This window comes from Hippocampus zosterae, chromosome 14, assembly GCF_025434085.1.
Source record: "Hippocampus zosterae strain Florida chromosome 14, ASM2543408v3, whole genome shotgun sequence".
NCBI classification, from domain to species: domain Eukaryota; kingdom Metazoa; phylum Chordata; class Actinopteri; order Syngnathiformes; family Syngnathidae; genus Hippocampus; species Hippocampus zosterae.
This window is the reverse complement of record NC_067464.1, coordinates 10,375,109-10,401,011: the sequence shown is the minus strand read 5'-3', so window position 1 is coordinate 10,401,011 and position 25,903 is coordinate 10,375,109. Positions and strand designations below refer to the sequence as shown.

At 40.2% G+C, this 25,903-nt stretch overlaps 1 protein-coding gene across 2 annotated transcripts in view; it reads left to right on the top strand.

Annotated features, from left to right (window-relative positions):
* The window catches only part of myo6b (myosin VIb), a 41,916-nt gene that overhangs the window by 6,510 nt on the left and 9,503 nt on the right, over positions 1-25,903 (top strand). For both annotated transcript variants that reach the window (XM_052086736.1, XM_052086737.1), the window contains exons 3-27: positions 689-758; positions 833-906; positions 2,096-2,225; positions 4,143-4,248; positions 4,519-4,574; positions 4,658-4,755; positions 4,839-5,003; positions 6,605-6,685; positions 7,681-7,861; positions 8,855-8,999; positions 10,221-10,378; positions 10,775-10,866; positions 11,181-11,253; positions 12,889-13,016; positions 14,281-14,376; positions 14,750-14,920; positions 16,394-16,432; positions 16,520-16,613; positions 17,255-17,385; positions 17,478-17,555; positions 17,641-17,770; positions 18,336-18,426; positions 19,594-19,744; positions 21,652-21,860; positions 21,948-22,026. In XM_052086736.1, coding sequence (XP_051942696.1) covers positions 689-758; positions 833-906; positions 2,096-2,225; positions 4,143-4,248; positions 4,519-4,574; positions 4,658-4,755; positions 4,839-5,003; positions 6,605-6,685; positions 7,681-7,861; positions 8,855-8,999; positions 10,221-10,378; positions 10,775-10,866; positions 11,181-11,253; positions 12,889-13,016; positions 14,281-14,376; positions 14,750-14,920; positions 16,394-16,432; positions 16,520-16,613; positions 17,255-17,385; positions 17,478-17,555; positions 17,641-17,770; positions 18,336-18,426; positions 19,594-19,744; positions 21,652-21,860; positions 21,948-22,026 — 2,826 coding nt within the window. The remainder of the gene's footprint in view (positions 1-688; positions 759-832; positions 907-2,095; positions 2,226-4,142; positions 4,249-4,518; positions 4,575-4,657; positions 4,756-4,838; positions 5,004-6,604; positions 6,686-7,680; positions 7,862-8,854; positions 9,000-10,220; positions 10,379-10,774; positions 10,867-11,180; positions 11,254-12,888; positions 13,017-14,280; positions 14,377-14,749; positions 14,921-16,393; positions 16,433-16,519; positions 16,614-17,254; positions 17,386-17,477; positions 17,556-17,640; positions 17,771-18,335; positions 18,427-19,593; positions 19,745-21,651; positions 21,861-21,947; positions 22,027-25,903) is intronic.

The window sequence follows — 25,903 nt, the reverse complement described above, 5'->3', positions numbered from 1 at the left end:
CTTTCCACCAACTCTAATGAACATTGTGTATTGTCATAAGCGACTCAAAGAACTAAAGAGGAATTATTCTTATTGAGAAAGCAAACTAGACTCTGACATGTGTTTGATGAAACAAAAGGTAAACTACCTGCGATTCAGACTGCAGATAGTTTAACTCATTCAGGTTTCCTGGATTGATTATGGGGAATTAGTCATTATCAATTAATCAATTACAGCGGAATCTGACAATGAAACCACAAAAATGTCTAATCATCTTATTGCATTATTACTTGAAAACAACAAATCAATGAGTTACTAGTTTTGAAATCAGTTAACTCAACTATAATAGTTCGTTCAGTTATTGTGAACAGGGTAACAAAATTATTGTCGAATCTAAACATGATTTATTACACGACAATTAAATATTTCGGTATAGATTTTAGCAAGGATCATGCAAATTGACGCACTTGATATTCTTTCGAGTGCAACATAAAATGAGGCGGTGGGTCGGATCTGGCCTGGCCTTGAGTTTGACACTTGTGAATTAAACCTTCAATTCTACTTTTAGATTTAGGATTTAGGATTCATCAGTCATAAATCCTTCACAATTGCCTGAATCCATAACGCTTAAGAAAGCGCTATATAAATCAGCATGTATTGTATTATATTATTGTATTAAGTAATCAATTCTTATATCCATCCCATTTAGACATTCCTTGCGCCGATGAGTCAAGTTTTTCCTGCAGAAGATGATGTCAACAAACATGTTGAGGACAACTGTGAGTGAAACTCAATGTTCAGCTCTTGACCGATTGTCCGACAAAACATCACGTTGTTTGTTGTGTCTTTTCAGGCTCCCTGATGTATTTGAATGAAGCCACTCTACTCAACAACGTCAAAGTGCGATACTCAAAGGAACATATCTATGTATGTCTTCCATCCGCTCTTACACTTATTGAAAATGGAGCATAGGCAATAGAGGTGTCAAAATTAATCGATTAACTGGCAGCTAATCGATTATCCAAATAATCAACTCCTATCTCTAACTGAGGACCGCATTTTCCGCACTATAAGGCGCATCTAAACGCATTCCATTTTCTCAAAAGCAAACAGTCCGCATTATAATCCAATGTGCCTTATTTATGGATCAATATTCTGATTTCTTGGACATAGTATTTTATATGTTCTGTAAAGCTCTACGTTACAGCTGCAGTCGTTGTGAAAGCTATTTATAGATAAAGCTGTATAGGATTGTATTTACTTTAGCGTAGCTCCATCGAGTGGATGTATTACGCAACCGCAGCCACTATTGTAGCTTCTATTCTATGTGCCTTATAATGTGGTGCGCCCTATTTATGAAAACTGTTTTAAAATAGGCCATTCTTTGATGGTGCGCCTTAGTCTTCTAGTGCGGAAAATACGGTAATCGTTTGGCGTCGTTGTTTAACTTAAAATTGTCAAAATCCTATGATTTCAACAATTATTCTCTAATTTCTGTAGTTCTTCACGGAAACAGACTGATTATTTTTTGTGTTTGATCAAAATGAGACATTTGCAAGCATCTGCAATGCATTTACTTTGCAAAACAATAACCCAACCTGTAACAAAATCTGTTTAAAAAAACACAAACAAAAAAAAACATTCTATCAAAACATCAATCCATTTTTTTTTAAATCAGTTAACAATACTAATTAAACAGTCACTGTTTTGTGATACAGTGTAATGCAAAATAACATCACACACGAATCACTGGGATAATTGATAGGATAAATCGTGTCTAAAAACATCCGATAGTGACCGCCCAAGTATGCATGCCATTGAGCTCACAGCTTTTGCATTATAAGAGAACATTGCAAGTTAGAATGCAGAAGCTAGAAAAAGGAGTCCTATCGTTTACCAAGGGGGGAAAGGCCCAGTTGGTGAATAGAAAGGACGGTTTGCTGGGCTTGACAGAGTGACTGTCAAACAGTATACTGATCCCAGCCACTCACTCAGCAAATGAGGGCCAGCTAGTAAATGGGAAAAGAAAGGCACAAGTCAAGGTGGCTTCTCTAGCAGCTTCATCATCATTTATGTTTGGGCCCCTCTAACCTGCCTTTTATTCTTTTTTTTGCAGACATATGTGGCCAATATATTGATAGCTGTCAATCCTTACGATGACATCCCGAAACTGTACGGCCCTGAAACCATCAAGTCATACAAGGGCAAGTCTTTGGGGACTCAGCCCCCCCACGTCTTTGCAATTGGTGAGAGCTCACGTCCTGAAAAAACGTTTTTGTGTCACACTGATTTTTAAAATTCATATTTGAGTGACCACAAATAAAAAGCTGTGGTGACTTCATTCACCATATTCCGTCCCGTATTTGTAAAAATATACGATACTTCTGCTTGGCTCTCGACGAAGGCGGACGCTTTTTTTGCACTGCTCCTGCCCTCACCCCATTCTTTCCTTGCTCGCTCGCCACTTTTCCTAGCCTTTTTCCTAGCCTGCCACCGCATTTTTCATCTGAAAAAACTAGCCATGGAATCAGTTGGCTGGTCTCTCGATGTAATCAACAATTTATTTTTTTTCAACGAAAAAAGCAGGCAGTGGGGAGCCTGCTTGCCCACCGGGGACACTTACTGCCAGATACGCCCTGGATCCATGGAGAAAGTGGAGACCGGTGTGCCTGGCAGTACTTTCCGTGGTGGATGTGGAAGACATCTAAATTATTGGCCTTTTGATAACAGGTATGCTGCTGTTTGGTGTTGGCAGCTTTCTGTTCTATCGCAAAATTCAACCGACGGGAGCGGCTCTAGTGGAAGTGAAGAAGCTGCCGGTCATTCTGGATGGCTTGGCGCGAATGTCCAACACTCAGACTCAAGCGCTGACTGAGTTCAACCACAATATTGTTGCGGTTTTGGAGCGACACCGCGCGATCGACAAAATCATGGAGAAGTTGGAATCCGCGCTGCGGAAAGAGATTTTTGATTCGGGCTGATCGGCGCCAGTGAAGAGATACAGACCACGGACTCAAGGCTGTCTGAAATTGTTGGCGGCCGTTCCTCCAAAACAAACAACGCTATCTGGCCTTTCCCCTGGATGGAGGTACGCATGGAATCTAGGGCCCCCACCATCACCCCCCTCCTTCTCGGCCATTGACTGATAAGCCGGGACTGTCTTCATGATGAGCATGAAGTCACCGCTTGAGTCTGAGTGTTGGACATTCGCGCCAAGCCATCCAGAATGACTGGCAGCTTTTTCACTTCCAATAGAGCCGCTCCCGTCGGTTGAATTTTGCGATAGAACAGAAAGCTGCCAACACCAAACAGCAGCATACCTGTTATCAAAAGGCCAATAATGTAGATGTCTTCCACATCCTCCACGGACAGTACTACCAGGCACACCGGTCTCCACTTTCTCCATGGATCCAGGGCATGTCCGGCAGCAAGTGTCCCCGGAGGGCAAGCAGGCTCCCCACTGCCTGCTCTTTTCGTCAAAATTTTTTTGTCAATTACATCGAGATACCAGCCAACTAATTCCATGGTTAGTTCTTCGGATGAAAAATACGGTAGGAGGCTAGGAAAAAAGTTAGACAAAGACAGCACAAAGACTAAGTGGCGAGCAAGGGAAAGGGTGGGGTGAGGGCAGGAGGAGTGCAAAAAAGCGCCCGCCTTCGTCCAGAGCCAAGCAGAAGAGAGTAAGGATGGTCATTAGAATATGAGCGGTACAATTAGTAAAATATACATTCTTTTACACTTTTTTAATTTGATCAAACAGGTGATAACATCAATACACTGTAAGAAGTTAAACATGTTGTGTTTAACTTTATTAACAAATGGCTCATTCATAGGTTTTGTTATGGTCGCAGTTTGAACCTTGAATAGTCTAATGAACTTTATCCTTATATTTCCTATGGTGGAAAAAGTTTGAAATGAGAACACCTTGGAAATCAACCCACGCTGACCGATTCCTTTCAAAACTGGAGAGTCCAACTTTAATTCTTTAGAGTCCCATATGATATAATATACAGAGTTTTGGAATGCTAAGACAGCCAGATGTTGATTTATAGAAATATGATTAAAAGGCCACACAACTGAGAATTACCAGACCATGAATTTGCTAATTGTTTTATTGGCACAGAAAGCTAATTGACTGATGTGTTTTTCCTCACTTGCGTTAGCTGACAAAGCCTACAGAGACATGAAGGTTCTGAAAATGAGTCAGTCCATCATCGTTTCTGGTGAATCTGGGGCTGGCAAAACTGAAAACACCAAGTTTGTTCTCAGGTATGATCCTGAATGAGAAGAGGCATTTTGCACTTCTAGCCCCTTTAATCAGACTTCACACTGACTGTCTTTAAATGTGTACGTTTTGTATATTATATTGTGATGTGTATAATATAATATACACAATATAATATACAGTGCAAACTATATATATATATATATATATATATATATATATATATATATATATTGTGTCTCTGCTGTATGTATTCATCTTTTTGTTTGCATCGTCATCGTTTTCGTCATCTTGACTGCATCTCCATTCTGTAGGTATCTGACCACAACGTATGGAAGTGGTCAAGATATTGATGAGAGAATTGTTGAAGGTAAAAATAACCTGACAAAGAAACCATGTACTGCAGAATGCCAGTGTGGTCTTGACCCGTACAATATGTTCTTCCCCCTTCAGCAAATCCCCTACTGGAGGCATTCGGAAACGCCAAGACAGTCCGTAATAACAACAGCAGTCGCTTTGGGAAGTTTGTTGAAATCCATTTCAATGAGAAGGTGATGCGACCGTTTAGCTTAAACTGTTATTGTGTGTGTCGGCAGAAATTTCAAAATGCATTGTGTTCCTCCCATTTTTGCAGAATTCCGTTGTGGGTGGATTTGTCTCGCATTATTTGCTGGAGAAGTCGAGGATTTGCGTGCAAAGTAACGACGAGAGGAACTACCACATCTTCTACAGGCTTTGTGCAGGAGCTTCTGAGGACATCAAGAAGAAACTGCACCTCGACTCACCAGACAGCTTCAGAGTTGGTGTATTCCTTTCTAATATTAGCGATAAGATAATGTCATTTTATACTTCATAACATGAGGGCCACGCCGATAATCCGGTGTGAGAAAATGGATGAATGAATACTGTGTCTTTATTCAACAAGTATCGGTGATGTATACATAGTTTTTATTTACCATTGCCCTGTGGGAAACAGTAGTTCATTTTTAAAGTGTTGGGAGTAGGCTGGCAATTCTGTGAAAGTCCACTAGATGTCAGAGTGGTACATCTTGTGATATGAATTGAATCGCTTGATTACAGGTTACACAATACAAATAGAGTACTGTATATACCGGTGTATATATATATATATATATATACACAGACACACACACACACACACCAAGATAATATGCTATGAAGTGTCATACAAGAGACAACATACAACAATGCTTCCAGATCTGTGACTAGTATCGTGTCGCGCTAAAGCTGATGGTTGACAAATTTGCAGGGATTTCATTAGTTGAGTCAATTAGCCGGCAGATAAATTTGTATATTAGATTTCTAAGAACAGCCTGCTTTCACTTGTTTTGGACCATCCATTCAGCAATAATCGCAGGGCATTTTTTGATATCTGATATCTTTATCCATCCGTCCTTTTTCTATTGCGCTTGCCTAACCCACCTGACTTTGGCAAAGAGGTGGCCTTACCGCTAGACTGGCATTCAAATCATCAGAGGGTACAAAAAGAAAAACAACCATTCACAATCAGATTGGAGCAAGAGTAACTGCATTGACATTAATAGCAGCTTTCAACACAGAGTTACACTTCTGAACATAGGTTTTCAGTTAACCAAATATGGTTTTCGAATTTGGAAGGTTTTGGAAGCTGGAATACTAGTAGAAAACCCGCAAAAATGTGTGGCGAACATGCAAACTCCACCCACAATCATGGAAGACAGGTTGACTTATTCACAGGATCAGGGCTGTTATCAGGCCTCCGCAGAGCTTGCTTATGACCTGATCATTTGAATCAGGTGTGTTGCGGCAGGCAGAGACGGAAGACATGCAGGAAAGCGCCCCTCGAGGACCGGAGTTTGAAACCCTTCCTCTAAGACGAGATTCAAACCCAGAACCTTTTTCACTGTGAGGCACGGGTGCTAATCACTACAATGCTAGGCAGCTTGTGATATCGTCATATCGTTCTTTTCTAAATTCCAATTTGGAGGAAAAAGATCATTTGTAAATTGAATATTATTGAACACAATAATCAGCTCAGTGGGTGCATACATAATAAACCACATGAAATATGCTCATCCCAGCCACATGTCATTCTGCGATGTAAAACAACAAGAGCAACAGAAGGAAATTCTCTTTGCTTAGATATTTGTCATTAAAACAGGTCCCAAGGTGGCAGCTACATCAACAGAGGCAATTACTTCACACTGCTGTCTCCCAGTCAACTGTGAGAGGCAATATTAACAGGCACGAGAGAAAATCTTTCACTTGGTGACAATCAATAGGAATATCTCCCGCAGGTTTTCCCGCAAGGGTTGAAACGCACTCATGCTAAGTTGAGATTTAATTAAGCGCAGATAATTGTGTCAGAATGTTTGCAATTATTTTCTTTCTACGTTACAGTATTTGAACCGAGGCTGCACCAGATACTTTGCCAGCACCAACTCCGATAAGCAAATCATGCAGAACCGCAAGAGTCCTGAGGTAAAGTCAATTTCACTTCTTGCGTGGATTCACTTTGCAAGAAAAGAAAAAAAAACTGTCTGCTCTCCTTTCCAAATTGTTTTACCAACAACGGTGAGAAAATGCCAAATGCGGCGGGCACAATATCAGCAGCAATGGTAAAAAAAACGTATGTTTGCTCTATGCCGTTGATGAATGACGCACAACGCGTTTGCTTTTGTTGACTTGAAGCCTGGAGATACCCAACCGAATATCTTGAAACAATTGAAAATGCAAGTATGACAGAGTATGCAATTAGTAAAAGCAGGTGGAATATTAGATCTCATGATAAACAGTTACATTATATGGTAAAAAAAAAAAAAGTGAGCCAAGAAATGGCTGATAATGTGTACTGATGAAATGAGTCAAACCAACTCTGCTCAAGTAAAAATGGGTATAATTGATCACGTTGAATTTTGTGAGAATGTGCTTTGCTTTCATTGTTATTATTCCTCACCTCATTATTTAACTCCATCTCTGTGATGTAGCATCTTGTTGTCGAAAGTGATTTGCTAATTAAGTTGGCTAATTATTTATTTCTCTATCCCGCATCATGTTTATGGTATAAAGGACAATAAGGTGATGTCTATAAAAAAATTATTATTATTATTATTTATTATCTCTTCTACTTTCTGTGAGACATACTGCAGCATGAAGAATTGCATCCTGGGTGGTGCCTATTCCGATTTTGTTTTCTGGTTTTATTATAGGTTTACATATTCAATTTAGGGACATGCACTTAACAGTGAAGTACTGGTGAAGCCGACCTTATTGTATTTATGTGATTAATCCATCACATTTCACACTGCTTGCTGCTGCTTTCATTGTTTTTTGCATGAGCCGTAAGCTTAGAGCATTGTGTTTGCAAGGAGTGCGTTTGCTGTGAGCTATTTAGCTTTTGGATACAGACTGCTGAAGAAAGCATTCCTCACACGCTTTCTTTTCTTAATCAGTTTCTCCTCCACTTCGGTCTGCAGCATGTTAAACTAGGCGCTCTCAAGGACCCTCTCCTTGACGACCACGGTGACTTTAATAGGATGTGCGTGGCCATGAAGAAGATTGGTCTGGATGATGCAGAGAAGCTGGACCTGTTTAGGGTGGTTGCTGGCGTTCTGCACCTCGGCAACATTGACTTTGAGGAAACGGGAAGTAGCTCAGGTTTGCCAGAGTTCTTATTCGATTTAACAAGGTAAAATTCGAAGTCTTAACTCTGCTGCAGTTGGGAATTGAAACTGCCAGGCGCTCCCAACAGACCCTCACATTACATTTGGGCTTGCCAGGTCGGACCGGCATCTTCCACAACATCAGAGCCAACTCAACCACCACGTGGTGATCAGTTGACAGTTGTTCCCCTCTTTTCACCTGAGCGTCCAAAACATAAGTCCGCAAATCACAATGTATATTCCACAAACACAATATTAATCAGAATACTGCGTTTAGACTAGAGGGGGTGCATCGAACATTCACTTCCCTTTCGAAAATGGCACTAGATCCTCATGTCCCTTGTTCCAAGATCTTAAAAGCCACACTGATGTAGAATTGTGTTCAAAAATATAAAAATTGTTAAAAACCCTCATAATTAATAACACCTGTTAAAAGCTCAATATTTCATGTTGTTATGTAAAGATAATATAATTTGTATGAACTGCTATGCACATGTCGCTGCACTCACTCTATAATAGTTTACTACTATTTTGATATGCCAGTACAGTTGTACCATACCTGTATATAAAAAAATTGTTTAAAAAAATATTTTGACAAAATATCCATTTTAAATATAGCTTCTTTAAACATGCAGATACTCTGTTTATTCTTGTTTCATTTATATATTATCTAATCATAATTTAGGTTTGGTTTTTCTCAAGTATTTTTAAAAATGTATTGAGTTTTATTTTCAATTGATCAATTTAGATTTTTATTTAAATATATATTTTGAAAGATTTGAAGTTTATATTGAGACTGAAAATGTATTATTGTTAATTTTTATATTTCAATAAAATGTAATGTGATTTTTATTTATTTACATGTTATTGATGTTTAAATTGAAATACAAGTAGTTTTCGAGTTCAATCAAATCCATGGTCAGGATGAAACAAAGTCAACATATTTACATGATTTTATACAATAAATGTGTTTGTCCTTATTGTATAGGGGGCTGCGTTCTAAAGAATCAATCCAGACAGACTCTGGAGTACTGCGCCGATTTGCTGGGTCTGGATCAGGATGATTTGAAGGTCAGCCTCACAACAAGGGTCATGCTCACGACGGCAGGGGGCGCTAAAGGAACAGTTATCAAGTAAGAACTGGCGCATTGTGCTTGGGACCTTGATATATGAATTGGCTTAAGGCAGTGAGTACATAATGAAGCTGATAAAAATTAGAAAGAATAGTAAATTCAAGTAAGAAGTAGAGGAATTAGTGTTTTTTTCCCTAAATGCTTTCAAGTAATGACAAAAGATTGAATCTGTTCAATCACTAATGCCCTTTGTGAGTGTCATACATACTGTATCTAAGTGCACAAGTACTTATGAAAGACACACATTGCATTCTGTTGAAGATATCTTGCTTATTGTATTTTATCAATGTATCACTTATTCAGTGCACAGTGTAACAGGCCATAGTGGCATTGCTCCCATGTATATGCAGTGGAGATATGGTGTTCGAGTGATCGGACCAGGCTTGGTCGATTAATATTTGAAAAGGGCCAGATGCTGGCCTGGAAGTGTTTCCCCCATATGAATAATGCAGCAGGTATCTGAGGAGGCGGGCAAGTGTGGCTTCAACACCATATATTAAAAAAAAAAAAAAAAAGAAAGGTTCCCACTCTCTGGAGGACTGAGGCGGGGCCTGCCTTTGTCATAAAGGCCCAGACTGAATCACGCTGCCTTGGGGAGTTTAACTGCAGTATAAAGCTGTGGACGCTGTTATTGTATCACTCATGGCTGACTCTCTCTCCAGAGGGGATGTGAAACATTGCCATGGATAAAAATGCTTGTCAGATCTTTCTAACATCGGATGAGTTTTATACAACCTGCAGCATTTAAAACAAAATGGAGAAAGTGAATTATTGGCAAGATGCCTATTTTTTTCTGCACAATCTGAATAAGTGCGGCATTTAAAAGAGTTGGAAAATGTAAAGAGATCCATGATTGCTAAATGGCACATATATTAATATTAAATTCCCACAGTTCTCCCAGCTGTAATATCCGAGTTGAACTCTGGGTCACTGTGGGGATGCACTTTGTCCTCACAGTCAACCCTGATAAATAATGAATGTTTCAAAAGAAAATGTGATAAAATGCCATTAGAAAGAGGTCAAGCTTCATGCTCCACTTTCCATTCATCTTTGGTTAATATAGTTGACTCGAAACGTGGCTGCTTTGTGCAAAAACACCTGAAGAGACAACGACAACCGTCACTTTTACACAAAGTTTTATTGAAAAAAAAATATAAGGCTAATACAGCAAAATTGTTTCCTGGAGACAAGACTGTCCCACTTCTCCATGTGCCGCTCTAGAGTACCTCTTAAGGTGGAGCAAGCTAACAACGCCCGCGATGCCCTCGCCAAGGCGGTGTACAGCCGCCTCTTCGATCATGTGGTCAAACGAGTGAACCAGTGTTTCCCTTTCAAGTCCTCCTCAAGCTTCATCGGGGTACTGGACATCGCTGGCTTTGGTAAATACACCAAGTCAAAGAATGTGTGACTGACTAATTTTGTAATATATGACTATTAGATATTTTTTTTAGTTCAATGGACCCTTCCAAAGTTGAACAAAGCCTGTTTATTGTTTGGCACATTGTTGACTTCGAAGAGCTTCAATTTTCAATACAGATTTCCCACAGGAAGTACTGCAAAGGGAATAAAACTGTCACCATAAAAACCTTTATTAATTGTCAAGGCAGCACGATACACAACACTTTGACATCCCTAAATTCAACCTCCGTATAATGAAACTAAAATAAAATAAAATTGCTTCCACTTTGAAGACACCAGTCGGATACATAATTTGATCACGGTAATTTTGAAACACAAGTCACATTTATTCATGTTGTGGAATTGCTTTTCCTCAGAGTACTTTGAACACAACAGCTTTGAGCAGTTCTGCATCAATTACTGCAATGAGAAATTACAGCAGTTCTTCAATGAGCGCATCCTGAAAGAGGTAAATAAGCAGCAAGTTGGAGTCAACCTCGGAAACCTTCCCTGTCATGTCACCAAGTGACAACTTATTTACTCTTTAAGTGCGGCGGGACACATTGTGGGTGACATCCTTGCTGTTCTGTATTTGTCTCCCTATGTTCCCGACGAAATTAGAATGCTAATTTCCCTGGGGATGTGATGTGACTTGTTTCTCTCCTGTGATCTCTTAATGTGATTTTCTTCTAAGGGCTGTGGTTAAAAGCAGTACAGTTTTTAGGTTACTTCAGGCACTTTCAATAATTTCTAATATACATTTCGTACTACTTTTTTGTGCAGGAACAAGAGCTATATCAAAAGGAAGGACTGGGAGTAAACGAAGTGCATTATGTTGACAACCAAGACTGCATTGGTAGGTTCACTTTCATTCCTTGGGTAGAATGGAGAAAAACAGCCACGTCGGAGCTCTCTTTAAGTAATAGCTACTGTAACAATGATCACTGTCGTCCTCGCAATGTGACAGAGTTAGAATTTCCTTTTGAACCGAATACATTTGAACTAGTCACAATTGATATTCAATTGTGTTCACGCTTTCAATTTTGTCACCAAAATTGACAGTCTGAGACCCGATGCTACTGTTGCCATATAGCTTACCATAGAAATAATGGGCAATAGCTGTTTGCTTCTTTTTTTTTTCTCCAACTATTCTGGTTGATGGACAAACTCAAAAGATTTTGGTGTGTGTTGTCCCTTTCAGGAGTACAAACATTCAAACAGTAACATTCAACAAATTCTCACTGCTGATGAGGTTATGACAAATCATAGGTACACTATGATATTTGCATGACTACAAATGTATCCTCATTTTATCCCTCTGAATATTCTGCCTTCATTCTTTTAATGCTGCAACTTTTTCTTCTGTCTCAAAAAATATACTGTACCTTCTGATCTCGTAATATTTAGACTTTCTTCTGTATCATATCCATTATTTATTGACTACCCTCTCAACAACTCATTTGTCATAAATTGTACATAAAAATTTGAGTCGATATGCAGTGATCTAAAGTTGACTTTTGATGCTTCACTGATATTTTATCACAGAATGCATTTTCCGGCTTGTGATTTTCTGCTGTTCTTTTGTTTTTTTTTTTTTGTTTTCGTTTTTTTTGTTTTAATGCCATAAATCACAGTCATGCTTATAGGATTAAGTGCATTACACTAACCATATATCTTTACCTTTGTGGTCTCCTGACATTAAAACAAGCCACTTGGCGAAACTATTAAGATGAAGCTATGCCTATGAGGGCTAAGATATGTAAACTGCAACACACCGAACTGAGAGCACTGTTTGTAGAGCCCGCAATTAAACTCCACACACCACAGGATGCTTCATGAATGACCCACATAGGGTTCATTTAGACCATTTCTTTTTGCTCAGCACTGGTACACTTTTGCCACTCTGATGGGTATCTGTCACCGCTACAAGAGGACATATTTCTCATTATCCAAGAAGCGTGTGTCTGAAGAGAGGCCATATAATGAATCTTTGCGGCTATCGCGAATTCTTTAGTAGCACACGAAGGCGGGGGAAATGACACAATCTTGTTTGTTGTTGTCCCATATGTCAAATAAATCCCACAAATAATAGGATGAAATAGTCCGCGTATCGAGGTGAAACATTTTGATTTATGTTTCAAAGGCCGGATTTATTCAGGTGTGAGGTTAACTGACAGTCATGAATAACATTTCTGACTTGCAAATGACCATTTGGGCTGCGCATTAATTCACTCATCAGTCTTCAGGATTCATGCACAGGTGCTTGTTCATGCAAATATTTCCGGGAGGTCCTTGGCTATTAAATTATATTCCAAACACAGAATGTCATATGAATAATTCAGCCATGATACTGAATAAGCATCCCCTATGAACACATTGTGTGCTTTGAATATTCACAAGAGAGTGGACATTTCTAATAGATGTTACACGATTCATTGGATTATCCTGTGTTTGAGGGTTTTCGCCTTTGGGATGTGTGTCTCATTTGCAGACCTCGTCGAAGCAAAGCTGGTGGGCATTCTGGACATTCTGGACGAAGAGAACCGTCTTCCTCAGCCCAGCGACCAACATTTTGCACTGGCCATTCACAGCAAGCATAAAGACCACTTCAGACTTACGGTTTGACAGCTTAACTACCTGCCTCCCCACCCCATACACACTTTCTTCTCCCATCGTTCTCTGCCTTTGTGGGGGTAGAGCGATCACCTCAACATACATGTTCATGGTCGTTTTTGCAAGGCTTGTCTGCTCGAGCAGTGACGTGACTGAAGCAAATACCTTGCAAGCATGAAATTCTTTTATATTGCACCTTTTACACCCATTCAACTTTTGCAAGAAATTCATTGAAACACTTAAAAAAAAAGTCACGATAATCATGGACATATTATATCATGGACACTTTGATGCTGTCCCAGGCACGTAAACAGTCCCTCAAATTAATTGAGAAGTTTTACCGGCTGCCACTCAGATCTTTTCAATGACATACCCACATGGTATTAAATATATACTTTCATAATCTGCAAATTGCTTTCCTTTAAATCTTGCTTTTTATGTGCCCAAAGATTACTCACCGTTTACTTATTTACCCTCAATAGAGGTGTGTTCCTTTCTGCAGTAAATAAATGCCCTTTCACTCTATAAGGGAATTTATTTCTTACATTACTGTGACATATCCTTAAAATATTTTATTGTAAATTTTTAATTTTCATCAATTGGCTAGGAGAAATCATGCAGTTCCACGCCCCGTGGTAAGTCGTAAAAGGTCGATTTTTAATATCCACTTAAGTGACCAGGGATGGTTCATCGCGTAGGAAATTGGCTTCACTTTTCTAGTGCTTTTCTGCCTTTAAGGTACTTGAAGCACTTTTAATGTCACCTCGTTCACCCACTGAATAATGATGGTCGCATATGTTGCTATGGAGGGAACGTCTTGGGACTCAGTATCTTTCTCAGGCATCAAACCTGTGTTTTGAAAAGCACCCACCACTACCTGAGTCGAGCCAAATGTGCTCCATTTTTACAAGTACCAATAATGCAGGTTCTCTTTTAAAACCGGGCTATATTGAATAATTATATTGACGTAAGATAATGCACTTCAAGTGTACCTTGTGACACATGTGCAAGACGACCTGGTTGCCAAGCAGCAAAATGATTGCTAATGACCCTTTTTTCAAAGAATATGCCTCCCATACATTGCACACCAAATAGCATTTTTTCTGATTTCATTCCAACTGAGGAAGCCACAATCAATAGTATACCAACGTTCAGTTGATAAACAATATTCTTCTGCGTAGATGGTTATGTCAAGAGTGTAAACGTTACATTTGTGGTCAACGCTGTCCGTACACAACATTTGATGTCTCTCTGCCGCTGTGCCTCCCAGGTTCCTAGGAAGTCCAAACTGGCTATACATCGCAATCTCCGGGACGATGAAGGATTTATTATCAGGCACTTTGCTGGCGCTGTCTGCTATGAAACGGTAATTTTTCCCACAGTGCCTAATATATAGAGCAGTGTTGCCATCATAAATATGCAAGGGCTGCATGATACAGTGACGACAGTGACACAGAAAATTAACAGTGAGCGATGCAGCTTGGGGTTGTTGATGAAATATTACAGCAAGTTCTAAATGGGTGTCAAATCTGCAGCTTCTCATTTTCGCCACGAGCTCCTTAAGAATTCATCTGTCATCTTGGAATAAATGGCTATTATAAGAAAGTTATGAATGTAATTTATGTCAGACGTGTATATTGATAGACGGCACTAGATATCCCTTTATTTCCCCGACGTGTAACATTTTTCTTTTTTTTTCTGGAAAGTCAAATTCTGACTGTGTGTGTTTGTGCCAGCAGACTCGATTTGTTGAGAAGAACAATGACGGCCTCCACATGTCCTTGGAGAGTTTAGTGTGCGAATCTAAAGACAACTTTGTTCGAGAGCTGTTTGAGACCTCTGCGACTAACAAGGACTCCAAACACAAGGCGGGAAAACTCAGCTTCATCAGCGTTGGAAACAAATTCAAGGTGAGAGAAGCCCCAGAGTTTGTTGCACTCCTCCTAGTCTTAAGTCATCAATTATCTCAGATGACTCGACGTTTGCAGTTGCTTTCAGCATTCACATGTTGAATAGATACAAAAGAAACTGGAATGATGACTGAATAATCGACCAAACTGAAGTGTGTAAACCAAGTTAATATGCACAAAAATATCAAAATGTGGTACGTCTAAAATCCAAAATCTGTGGAAATACAAATCACTGTCGATAGGATACCTCAAAAGTCAAACAAAACTGTTTACGAGGCATCAAAGGGGAGTGCCGATAACCATAGAACCTGAAACAAAACATATTACAACACAAGCAAGGTTTTGCTCAGCAACATGAGCAAAACAATTCTTTTAACCTCTATAGCATAAATAATTGCACATTTGAATAGCATTTAGTTGAACGCATAATTGCTAGCCGTGGTTCACAACCATCAATGTTTCTGGAATGAAGTGAGCTCTCTATGTAGTCCGTGTACACATCTCTCGAACATACAATTTTTCGTACAATATACACAGTTGTTGTCTTTTAAGACCTTGTCTCATGTTATCCAGTCATAACGGAGGTCAAAAAAGGCTATGCGTTAACATAAAAGTGCTCAGCTGCACGCTATTATCATCCCCAAGCACCAGTGAGGTATGTGTGGAATAAACTTTCAGACTTGTCATACATTTTCAAGCTGTTTTTAATATTTATTTACAATAATGTTAGACTCTGCTGCCCATTTTTACGCCACAAGAATAGTACAAAACAACCATTTTGGACGCCTTGGGTGTTTGTTTTTTTTTCAGCGACGAAATAAAGTATTCCAAATCGGCCAATCAACTTTAACTGATGCCCCCCCACGCCTCTGTTAGTCCATAAAATCGAGGATCCACTGTATCTACCAAAAATAACAAAGAGCGTCACAGACTAGATTGTGCTTGATTTAGAGGCTCCACTGTGTTTTATTTTCCCTTTCTTTGATACACCCCAGCAACCCATTGTTACATCAGACGAGTATTATTTTGATTTCGAGACATCTCAGTTCTTTTCTTTGGAATAGAAAAAAGTTGATAGAAGCCCCCTTAAGTCATTTCAGTGCAGTGATGGCAAAACTGAAAAGAAAGGTGGAAACAAACACCTGAAATGAGACACTCACAAAAGTGTTTATTGAACCACAGTCTTCGTGTCTTCTGTTTCAAGAAGTCTGCCCCCACCCCAACCCCTCTTCCAGTCAGGTACAAAATACGCGCTATGTTTTTTAACAGACTTTATCACTGCTGAGACTGCTGCAGGGCTTTCATCACTAATGCACCAGACACGGACTCTCGCACAAAGATAATGCCGTTCAATAAGGTGCTGGTTGCCAGAGAGTGTTGCAAGGGATGCATGGTGCCCACTGCTCATGTGGCCAACTCACACTCCTCAAACAAAAACGTATGTGTGAGTCCTTGTCTGCTTCCATTTCGCAGATGCAGCTCAACTTGTTGTTGGAAAAGCTCCGCAGCACTGTGAGTTATAATGATCATGGTATTGTCGACTCAAATCCAAAGTTCTACCGGCGGACGCGTTATTTTAATGGCCCTCTTTGCGTGCAGGGCTCCAGTTTTATCCGCTGTGTCAAACCCAACCTGAAAATGGTCAGCCACCACTTTGAAGGCGCTCTCATTCTCTCACAGCTGCAGTGCTCGGGTAAAATGTTTTTAAGTGTGTCTACTTGGGTTATCCTGACGTCTGTGTTGGAACGTAATCAGCTTGACTTCAACAAACAACCAAAATGATTCCATAAAACATTGAAAAGGCAAAAGGGTGTAGACAAATTGAATCCTTTGTTGGAACAAAGGACTGCAAAAAGGCAAGGACTGTCAGACCTGAGGCAAGTGTAAAAACGGAAAGTTGACAAGAAATGAACCAGCCAAATTAAATAAAAACTTGTTTTCAGTTTTTTTTTTCAGTTAATACCAATTACAAAGACTAATTACAAAACAAGCCATACAGTCACTCAAGGTGTTGGATGGAGGGCAGGAAGGTGCAGGGCTCCAGACACATGAAGGAATGTAAAAAGTCCCTTAATTGAAGGTAGAGATGAGGATGGACAAAATCCTTAAAATTGCATATTTTAACTTTTTTTTGAACATGAATCATAAATTAAAGCATAACATACTTTGAAGAAAAGGATGAAAAATGAATGTTAAAAAAAGCAGAATTCACTCTTCACACCAGAAAATGAGACACACAAATAAATTAAACTAAAATTAAAATATTTTGTGTTTGTTGGGTCATCATGTGGCTATTTTTAGTCCAGCTTGTGGGTTTTCTTTTTCGTTACTCAGGAATGGTGTCCGTGCTAGACCTGATGCAGGGTGGGTTCCCCTCCAGAGCCCCTTTCCATGAGCTTTATAACATGTATAAACAGTACATGCCTGATAAGCTTACTCGACTGAATCCACGACTCTTCTGCAAGGTGCAGTATTAATTATTTTCCCTCACTGCTGTGCTGCCCACTCGTCTGCCAGTATTTTGACTGTTACCTCTTTTGTATATGTTTTCATGTAGGCTCTGTTCAAAGCGTTGGGCCTGAATGACATTGACTTTAAATTCGGGCTGACCAGAGTATTCTTCCGCCCTGGAAAGGTATACTTAAAAAAAATATGCGTCCTTTCGCAAATTTGCCTTACAATAAAGCAGTCATAAGTAATTGTTAATCATGTGGTTTCAGTTTGCCGAGTTTGACCAGATCATGAAGTCGGATCCCGACCACCTGGCAGAGCTATTGAAGAAAGTCAACAAGTGGCTGGTGTGCAGCCGTTGGAAGAAGGTCCAGTGGTGTAGCCTGTCTGTGATCAAACGTGGGTCCAGTCGACCGCACAGCATTTCTCCTCCACAAGTGTCAAAAAACTGGACCAATATATACTTACATATTCACTCCCCCAGTAAATTTTAGTGCCCTGGTGGCGTCACTAAAGTCATACTTCACACCCTTGAATTTATCCGTAATGTGGAAAGTAGCTTGAAGCTATTTGAAATTGTGCTCTCAAAGCAGTCAGCAGTGGAACACTTGACGCCGCGCTTGCTTGTGGAGTCCTACCATTTAACAGCATGCATTCTGCTCTCTGTTTTGAAAGCATTCAATTATATCATGAAGGAAAATTGCCTGCTTGATGAGGCATTTCCTGCATAACAGACCATACAAGTACTGTATTGTATTTCAGTCACCATTTATTTTAAGGTTTTCTTTTTGTGTGTGTGTGTTAGAAAAACAGGATTTCCCACAGGGTTAACATATGCTTTTAGGGGCCTTCGTGTTGAATCCCATTACAATATGTAAGATGATATCTGGTTTCTATGTGATAGAACATTTTTGCTTGGGTTACACATTTATTCCAAGTGCTTCTTTATTTCTACCGTCCCCAGTCAGGAACAAGATGAGCTACAGGGCTTTGGCATGCATTAAGATTCAGAAGACGGTGCGCATGTGGTTATGTAAGCGGAAGCACAAGCCCCGGTGAGTCTCGCCCTGGATGTTCGTACTCACCTTAGTAATTCAAGACTCACAATGTTTATTGTCATATGCCGAGCAGAAACAGCAGCAGTGAGACAGCGCAATGACATTTTTACTTCGGCAGTTCCTTTCAGACAACTTTGAAAATAATTAAATCAATGAATGAATACATTTTTAAAAATTAAGTGTAATGGAATAATATACCATGGAGCCTCTAAGATGCAAAAAATACACTCTGGTCCACACTATGGTCACCCACCGAGTTGTTGTCATTTTGAAACAGATTTTGCCATTTAAATAATAATTGAATAAATAGAAATGATGCATTCTGGTTTGGAGATAATTTGGAGACGTGTGCTTTTCTCTGGTTAGCGATGAAGTGTGTAAATAAATTAATAATCCTTAACTTCAATTTAAAAAACGGCATAATGCAATGATGAGTTGTGTCCCATTCCACCTTTTTCAACACTTACAGTTGTGACACCACTGCAAAAAGTTCTATAAAATCCTTAGCCTTATTTAAACAAATCTGACTACAGTCCAGTGTATATTCTTCTACTCTTATCACATCTTGATGAGACTGCTTATTCTGAGTAAAAAAAACAAAAAGCCAAAGAAAAAGCTAAGCAAAAGCTGAGTTATTTTGAGATGTGGAATGAAGTCCTACTCAGTGTAAGTGGGACGGTCTCTCTCCTACTGTGTAATGGGAATTAACTAGAACAGGATGCAACATGATCAGACAATAATCGGTATTAGTCTAATTTGTCTTTGAGCTTGGTGAAGCAGCATGTGGCCAATTACACAAGGTTGTTTTGTGCGCCTGGGTCCAACTACCTGAAAGTAATGACTATATATTCTAACCAGCCGGCTCCGGTTTAGTAGAAATGAGGCAGCAGCCACAGTGTAAATCAGAAGACGTTGTCCACTGAATTTGGTGTTTTTGAGCTTTTGCTTGGTCCTTTACAGTGTTTATTACACTCGTATACAATATATTGCCACAGCAGTTTCAAAACATCTCAATGTGTTATTGTTATATGTATAGATAAATATATATATATATGTTATCTCCCCCCCCCCAAAAAAAATGCACATCCTTTTTCCTCCTTGTGTTCTCTTTTGATAATCTAGGAAAGGCAGCCATTCAAAAATTGTGGTTTTATGTCATTATAGCATCGATGGTATGGTCAAGGTGAAGAACCTGAAGAAGTACATGGAACGCTTCAACGAGGTGGTCAACGGACTGAAGGAGGGAAAGCAGGAGATGGCCAAGCAGGTCCAGGAGCTGGCAACCTGCATAGACTCTCTGTCAGCCAAGATAAAGGTGAGTCATCACAAACGTTGTCATCCCCTCTCATGGCATCCATGGATTATTTTCCAATTGTAATGACCGACCTTCTTATCGTGGCTATAAAGCTGCTTATGTCATCTGGCTTCCAGGATGCTCTGTTTGACATTCAAGCCTCGTATTGAGGTGTGCATGAACTATTTTGTTTTGAGTTTGCTTCAGCTCTTTGATTATATGGACTCTATTTTAGTGCACAGTGCAAGTCTTATACGAGGTGCGGTTTAAATCTGCGCAGGGGGGTGGACCAGACTAAATTCTGGTATTTTCACAGACCTGTGCAAGCAGATGACGCGTTAATGTGAATAGGGCCGAATCCATAGCTATGCCGCAGCCAGTGGGCTGATTTTATTAAAATGATCATACTAATCATGTGAATCTGTCTGCCGACACCTCAATCAAATTCACCAAAATACACCCACGCCAGTACATTGTTCCAGTAAAGTCTACTTTCAACCATCAAATTGTCTGCTGCCCAGAGGGCACGCCTCTATAAGTCACAACACCCAGCATGGCATCGAGACATGAACCGAATTCCCAAACATGCGCATCAAGGTTTGCCTTGGCACTGAAGTCAGGATACGCCATATTTCTACACTCGAGCGCAGCTGCGCTGTCTACAAGTAAAGATCCCTTTATGTTTACACATCTACACACAGAAGTCTTCTTTAAGTCACCAATCCTGGTGTTTTCCTCTCTCGATCAATATTTTCAATCAGCTCATGCGGATGAAATCCTCTCTCCAATAATGGCATTTACTATATCTGTTCCTTAAATGATCAAACCTGATTAGTGAAATCCCAGTCCACCCCGTGCAATAATCACACCTTTTATTGGAGTTGCCAAGTCCTGAAAATCACCAACCGATCTGCATCACATCCAGTGAGCATTCGCCACAAGTCTTGCTTTTCTTCAAACTGTTGCTCCTCGCGCTCCATTAGCAGCTACGATAGATGAGAGGTGATGATGCCTGGGGCTCCCTGGCTGACACTGCCGCAGCGGTGATTCCTGACCCTTCCGCTTCATCTCAGTGCGCCTCTCAACTGCCTTATTCTTCCGTTAGCCTATTAGCAGCCCAAAGACAACACTCGCAGTGCTCTGAGCATTCTTTTGCTGAGTGAATAATTCATGGCATGTCAATGCCTGTCATTCAGGCCTCCATACTTTGGGGACAAGACCTTGTCACCTCCCATCTTTGTGTTCCTGTTAGTAACTCACTCTAATGAATCTGCACAATATACTGACCTCCTCTGCACTTAATTTTCTGACAAGTCCAGCAGCTAGTCCGTCAACGTCTTTTTTTTGTTGCTGTTTGTTTCTTTTTGGATGTATGGATTAATGGCTACAATGAAGCAAGGTTTGAAGCAGGACACAGCAACTCTCGGCTCCTGCTCAATGTGTACCCGGGACCTGTATTTCAGTTTACTGAAGTAGCACTCACAAAGCGGCATGATTGTTGGCAATGTTCGGCACGTTTTCGCTGGAAAAAAAAACTCTAGCAGCTTATCAGCGTGATTGGGGTGTAATGTCTTTAAGTGGCGCTTTAATTTATTTAGCTTCATGCTGTCCGCAACCAACATTTTTAGACACAGTAAGCTCACCGATCCTTCCTCGTCTACCACCGTAGTCACAGTGAAGCTAAGTGCTACCTACGCCTCTTCTTATTTCCTCCCTTAGAATGCTCACTGAGCAAACTCTGCCAATGAGAGCGCCACTGTCCCCTAGCGTAGTGGAGGTGCAACTTCACATTATTTTAGGACGGTAAAAAAATAACCTACGCCCCACTATTTGAGAAACACTGAACTAAACTAAACCTGAACAGAGCCATCCTGTATATGTCATCTAGCCCAATGATCTTTCTTATGATCTCATCTCCCCTCCAACAGAGTTCAATAATGAACCGAAAGGAGATTGACACCGAGTACCAGGTGTTGGTGAAACGATCCGAGCAGCTGCTGTCCTCCATGCAGAAGAAGAAACAGCAGGAGGAGGAATCTGAAAGGCTGAAGCGCATTGAGGAGGAGATGGAGAAAGAGAGGAAGCGGCAGGAGATAGAAGAGCAACGGCGCAAGCAGGAGGAAGAGGAACGAAGACAGTATGTGGCAATAAGGGCAAAGATTAGTCTCAAATATTTTGTAACCGCATTCAAGATTTGGTTTGAATCTGTGTCAACTCTTTTTAGGAAATCAGAGATGGAGCTGAAGCGGAAGCAGGAAGAGGAGGATAGAAAAAAGAGAGGGGAAGAGGAGAGGGTACTGCAGGTTTGGGACACTCTCATTTGTTATATTTGCCTGTTTTGTATTCAACGTATTAAGTCTGCATGACAACTGAAGAAAAGCCCCTCAAACTGCTCTGTGTGTGAGCTGCATTTATCTCTCTTTGGAAGGCCCCCATAACCCACTCCTCTTCCAAGAAAAGATACTTGGGGCCAGTCAAATCTACTTGTCATTCACACAGGGTTTTGAGCCAAATCATTGGTTGAGCTCGGTGAAAGCAGCATTGAGCATTTGAGGTCATTTTACTGATGTTTCAACTCAGTGTCCTGGGGAGAGGGGGGGGGGGCACGGATGATCTTCCTTTCTTATGAGGTGCTGTTGTTTATAGTGGCAGCAATAGCTCATCTGTAAGCATTGGTTTGTACGTAACGATTGTAGATATGAGAGGCATGCTAGTTTGCATCCCACAGAGTGTTGAGGCTCAGGTCAAACATGACATTCATCTCAGCCAGCATACAGCAAATCACATTTGTCCATGTGATTTGCAACTAAAATAAAGCCACCAATTGAATTCCCCCTTGGAGAATCATAATGAGTTTATAATAAAGTTTAAAAATACATTAACTTAAGTGTATACCAGGGGAATTTTGGCTGACTTTATACTGCTCCCTGCAACCAATTTACTGTATTGGGTTTGCTCCCATTGCTCTCATAGCTTTTTATTTGGACAACAATCTCCGCTGAAGTTTACCCAGAGGAAGATTGACATAAACCAACTGTGCACCGCAGTAAACGTACACAAACACGCAATTTGAACAGTGTATTTGGTAAAGCATTATATCTTACACGGTCACATGAGCAGCCTCATAAAAATATAAAAAATGACGTATTGCATAAAAGGGGAAAATGTATATCTTTTTTTTTGACAGTACATCTGGGCTTATGCAACAAATCTTGCACAGTCTTTTCAAAACAGTGCATTCAGTACACTGATCAGATTGATAAAGAAAAAATTAATTCACACATCTCACACCTCAATGAATGAACTATTGATTGCATAGTGCAGAGGTGCCCAAGTAAAACAGGCTAGATAGACCTGGCATTGTTTGAGAACAAAATAATGGAATTATTTCACACTGGAGCCTTGTGTGGCCTTCCACTGCTTTCTTTGACTCCCCATGCAACCGTTCATGCCGACAAACGAACATCTACAACCTCTCCAGACTCTCACATCAAGGCTCCAGTGGAAAATCTGACAGTTATAGTGTTGCTTGCCATGTACGGTGCTGAGCAGTGCGCACAAGCCCAGATGGTGGACGTCTCTGTTTTTGACAGTTTAATCTGCACTATTTAAGGCAAGTTTTTTTTTTTTTGGGGGGGGGGCAAATGACACAATTTGAAGCTTCAAAGTAGTTTTAAGGAGCCCACTTGGAGCACACCGAGAAATGTCATCCCGTATTAGCTTATTTGCATGTATTTTTGGATGAAACTTGTCAGGTAGCATAAGGACGGGTGCTCCGAATAGACGACAGCTAAATCGCAGAGTAGCCAACAATAGCTGTAGACATCCGTACAACATCGTCAAAGTTGACGGAAAATGCCGCCTTTCTGGCTGAGCAATGACATGTCTTCCACTTTTCAGTATATTCTTTAAAACCTACTGCAACTATTAATATCCAAAATGTCATGTATGGCTGAGACAATGAATAGGATTTTTATTTATTGGGGGGAGGGGGGGTCCTGTCATCTGCTATTTGTCCTGCTGTTGAACTGTTCCTCTCAATGATGCACAGGAGGAAAAAGCAGATCGCTGTTCTCTTGCTGTGTTATTATTGTCCCTCTTGAGCTTTCTGCTTCTATTAGTGTTTCTCTTCCTAATTGCTGTTGATAGTGGGTTTGGAGCCATAGAGCGATGATGTACGGTCTATACAAAGCTATTTCTGTGGACTCTAGAAACCACCCACTGCATCCATGCTGTCATAGAATTTGTCTCGAAGATTGACATCACTTTCCCACCTATTTTCTGTCCAATTTGCACAACATACTTGGTGAAATTGATTCACAATGTTTATTGCTTCCTAACTGAACAGCCTAATATCCCAGAATTGGGACTGACTCAAAGGGCCCTACCTATTTGGTTCCAAAATTGTCACAACTTCATTTTTGTGCCACCACAAGTCTAGTCAAGCGGGTTTTGGGGCCTTATCCGCAAGGGAAGATCTTGCAGTTTATACTTTATAAACGCGTTTTGTACACGCCAATCTCATCTCCGACCACAGTGAGTCAATTTTTGCTTCAGCTATGTCAAGCACTGTTGCTCTCCAACTGCCCTGATTTCATTGAGAATGAGGGGAGCACACTTCGATTGGCCGGGAGTCGGCTTGTTCCACCCCACAACGGCGCAAACTCCCCGTTACATCCAATTCCATCTGTTCAAAATGACAAGAAAAAAAGGAAAACACCACCCATATGTACAGTTACATTGCACTTTTCTTAGACTTAGACAATAGGCCCCTGAGTTAGACTTTGACGATAGTGTGTCTCTTTATTTCATGAGTGTGTTTTTACATGAAGTATTCTAACATTTCCCACATTATCATGTTCTGCCTAACTGAAGACCCCCTTGCCCTGACCTTGGATCAATTCCCAGAAGGCTTCCCATGTGGTCTTGATTAACGATCCTATTCCCTAACAATTTTTCTCTCACTAAACCCCGATAGTGTTCTCTCACTTGTTCTGTTATCTCCCATGTGGTATTTGATAAATCCATTCATCATTGCCTGTTCTACTCACTCAAGATTTAACACCTTTTGGTTCGTTTTTGCCTATTCTTCTCATATCGTCTTGGTTATGAGTAAAGTTTCTTGCAACATTAAAATCCAAAACTCATTCCATATACACACACTTATAAGAATGGTCAATATTTTTTTCTACCCAACTTTTTCACCAAACTTTGCAAGCAGCAGACTTTCCAAGGATGTGAAAAAGTTATTTCCCTCACATTTATTTTCTGCTGCAACAAGGACTCACATCATGATATCTTGGCCCCTTCAGTACTTAAATCTTTGTGTTGTGGTGTCATGAGGTAAGTTCCAAGAAGGAGGCTTTGTGATTTAGGTCCGCTTTAGAATTACAAAACCTGCGGAATACCTCTTCCGAGGGCCACACAAGGCTTTTTTGGGAACCATAAATTTTTTTCTTCTGGCCGGTGACTATAAAGCAGCTCAACATTCAGATCACCCCATGTTTCACTCTGGTTGTGTGTCATAGCTGCTGATTTGACCATCCACCAATAATACATTATTGGCTGGGAGGCTATTCATATTTAAAGCTCTTTAAAGGAAATGACCTTACAAGGACTTCATCAATGAATTTAGAAGTGACAGAAATGTTTCACAGTTCAATATAGTATATCGTCTTGAACCTTTCGGTGATTTTATACCTGTGGGACATTTCTTTGATGCACAAGTCAACAGCTCTGGAAAGTTTCTTGGGCAGGGGTCATAAGCTTGATACCCAGTTAGCCCCCTGTGGGCCTCTTCTGAAGTATAGCTCACCAGTGAAATGCATATACCATGAAAGCTCATGAATAACACACACCTCTCAATTCAACTCAAATGTATTTATAGAGCACTTTCAAACAGCCGTGTATAATATACCCCCCTCCCCCCAAAAAACTCTTTTTTTTCTCTGTAATTATGGATAATATGGTCCCCTATTTGCTGGTGTCCTTTATCACTGTGAATATTATGGAATGATAGCATACAAATAAAGCAAAAGTATTTTTAAAGTGTAGGTCAAACAACAAAAAACGATGCGCTTCTCCTATTCCAATGACTCGTGTCTTTTAAAATATTTTCAGAATCATGTTCTCGATTAATCTTATTTTTGTTCTGTACAGTCTTTAAGTAATTTTAGTAAG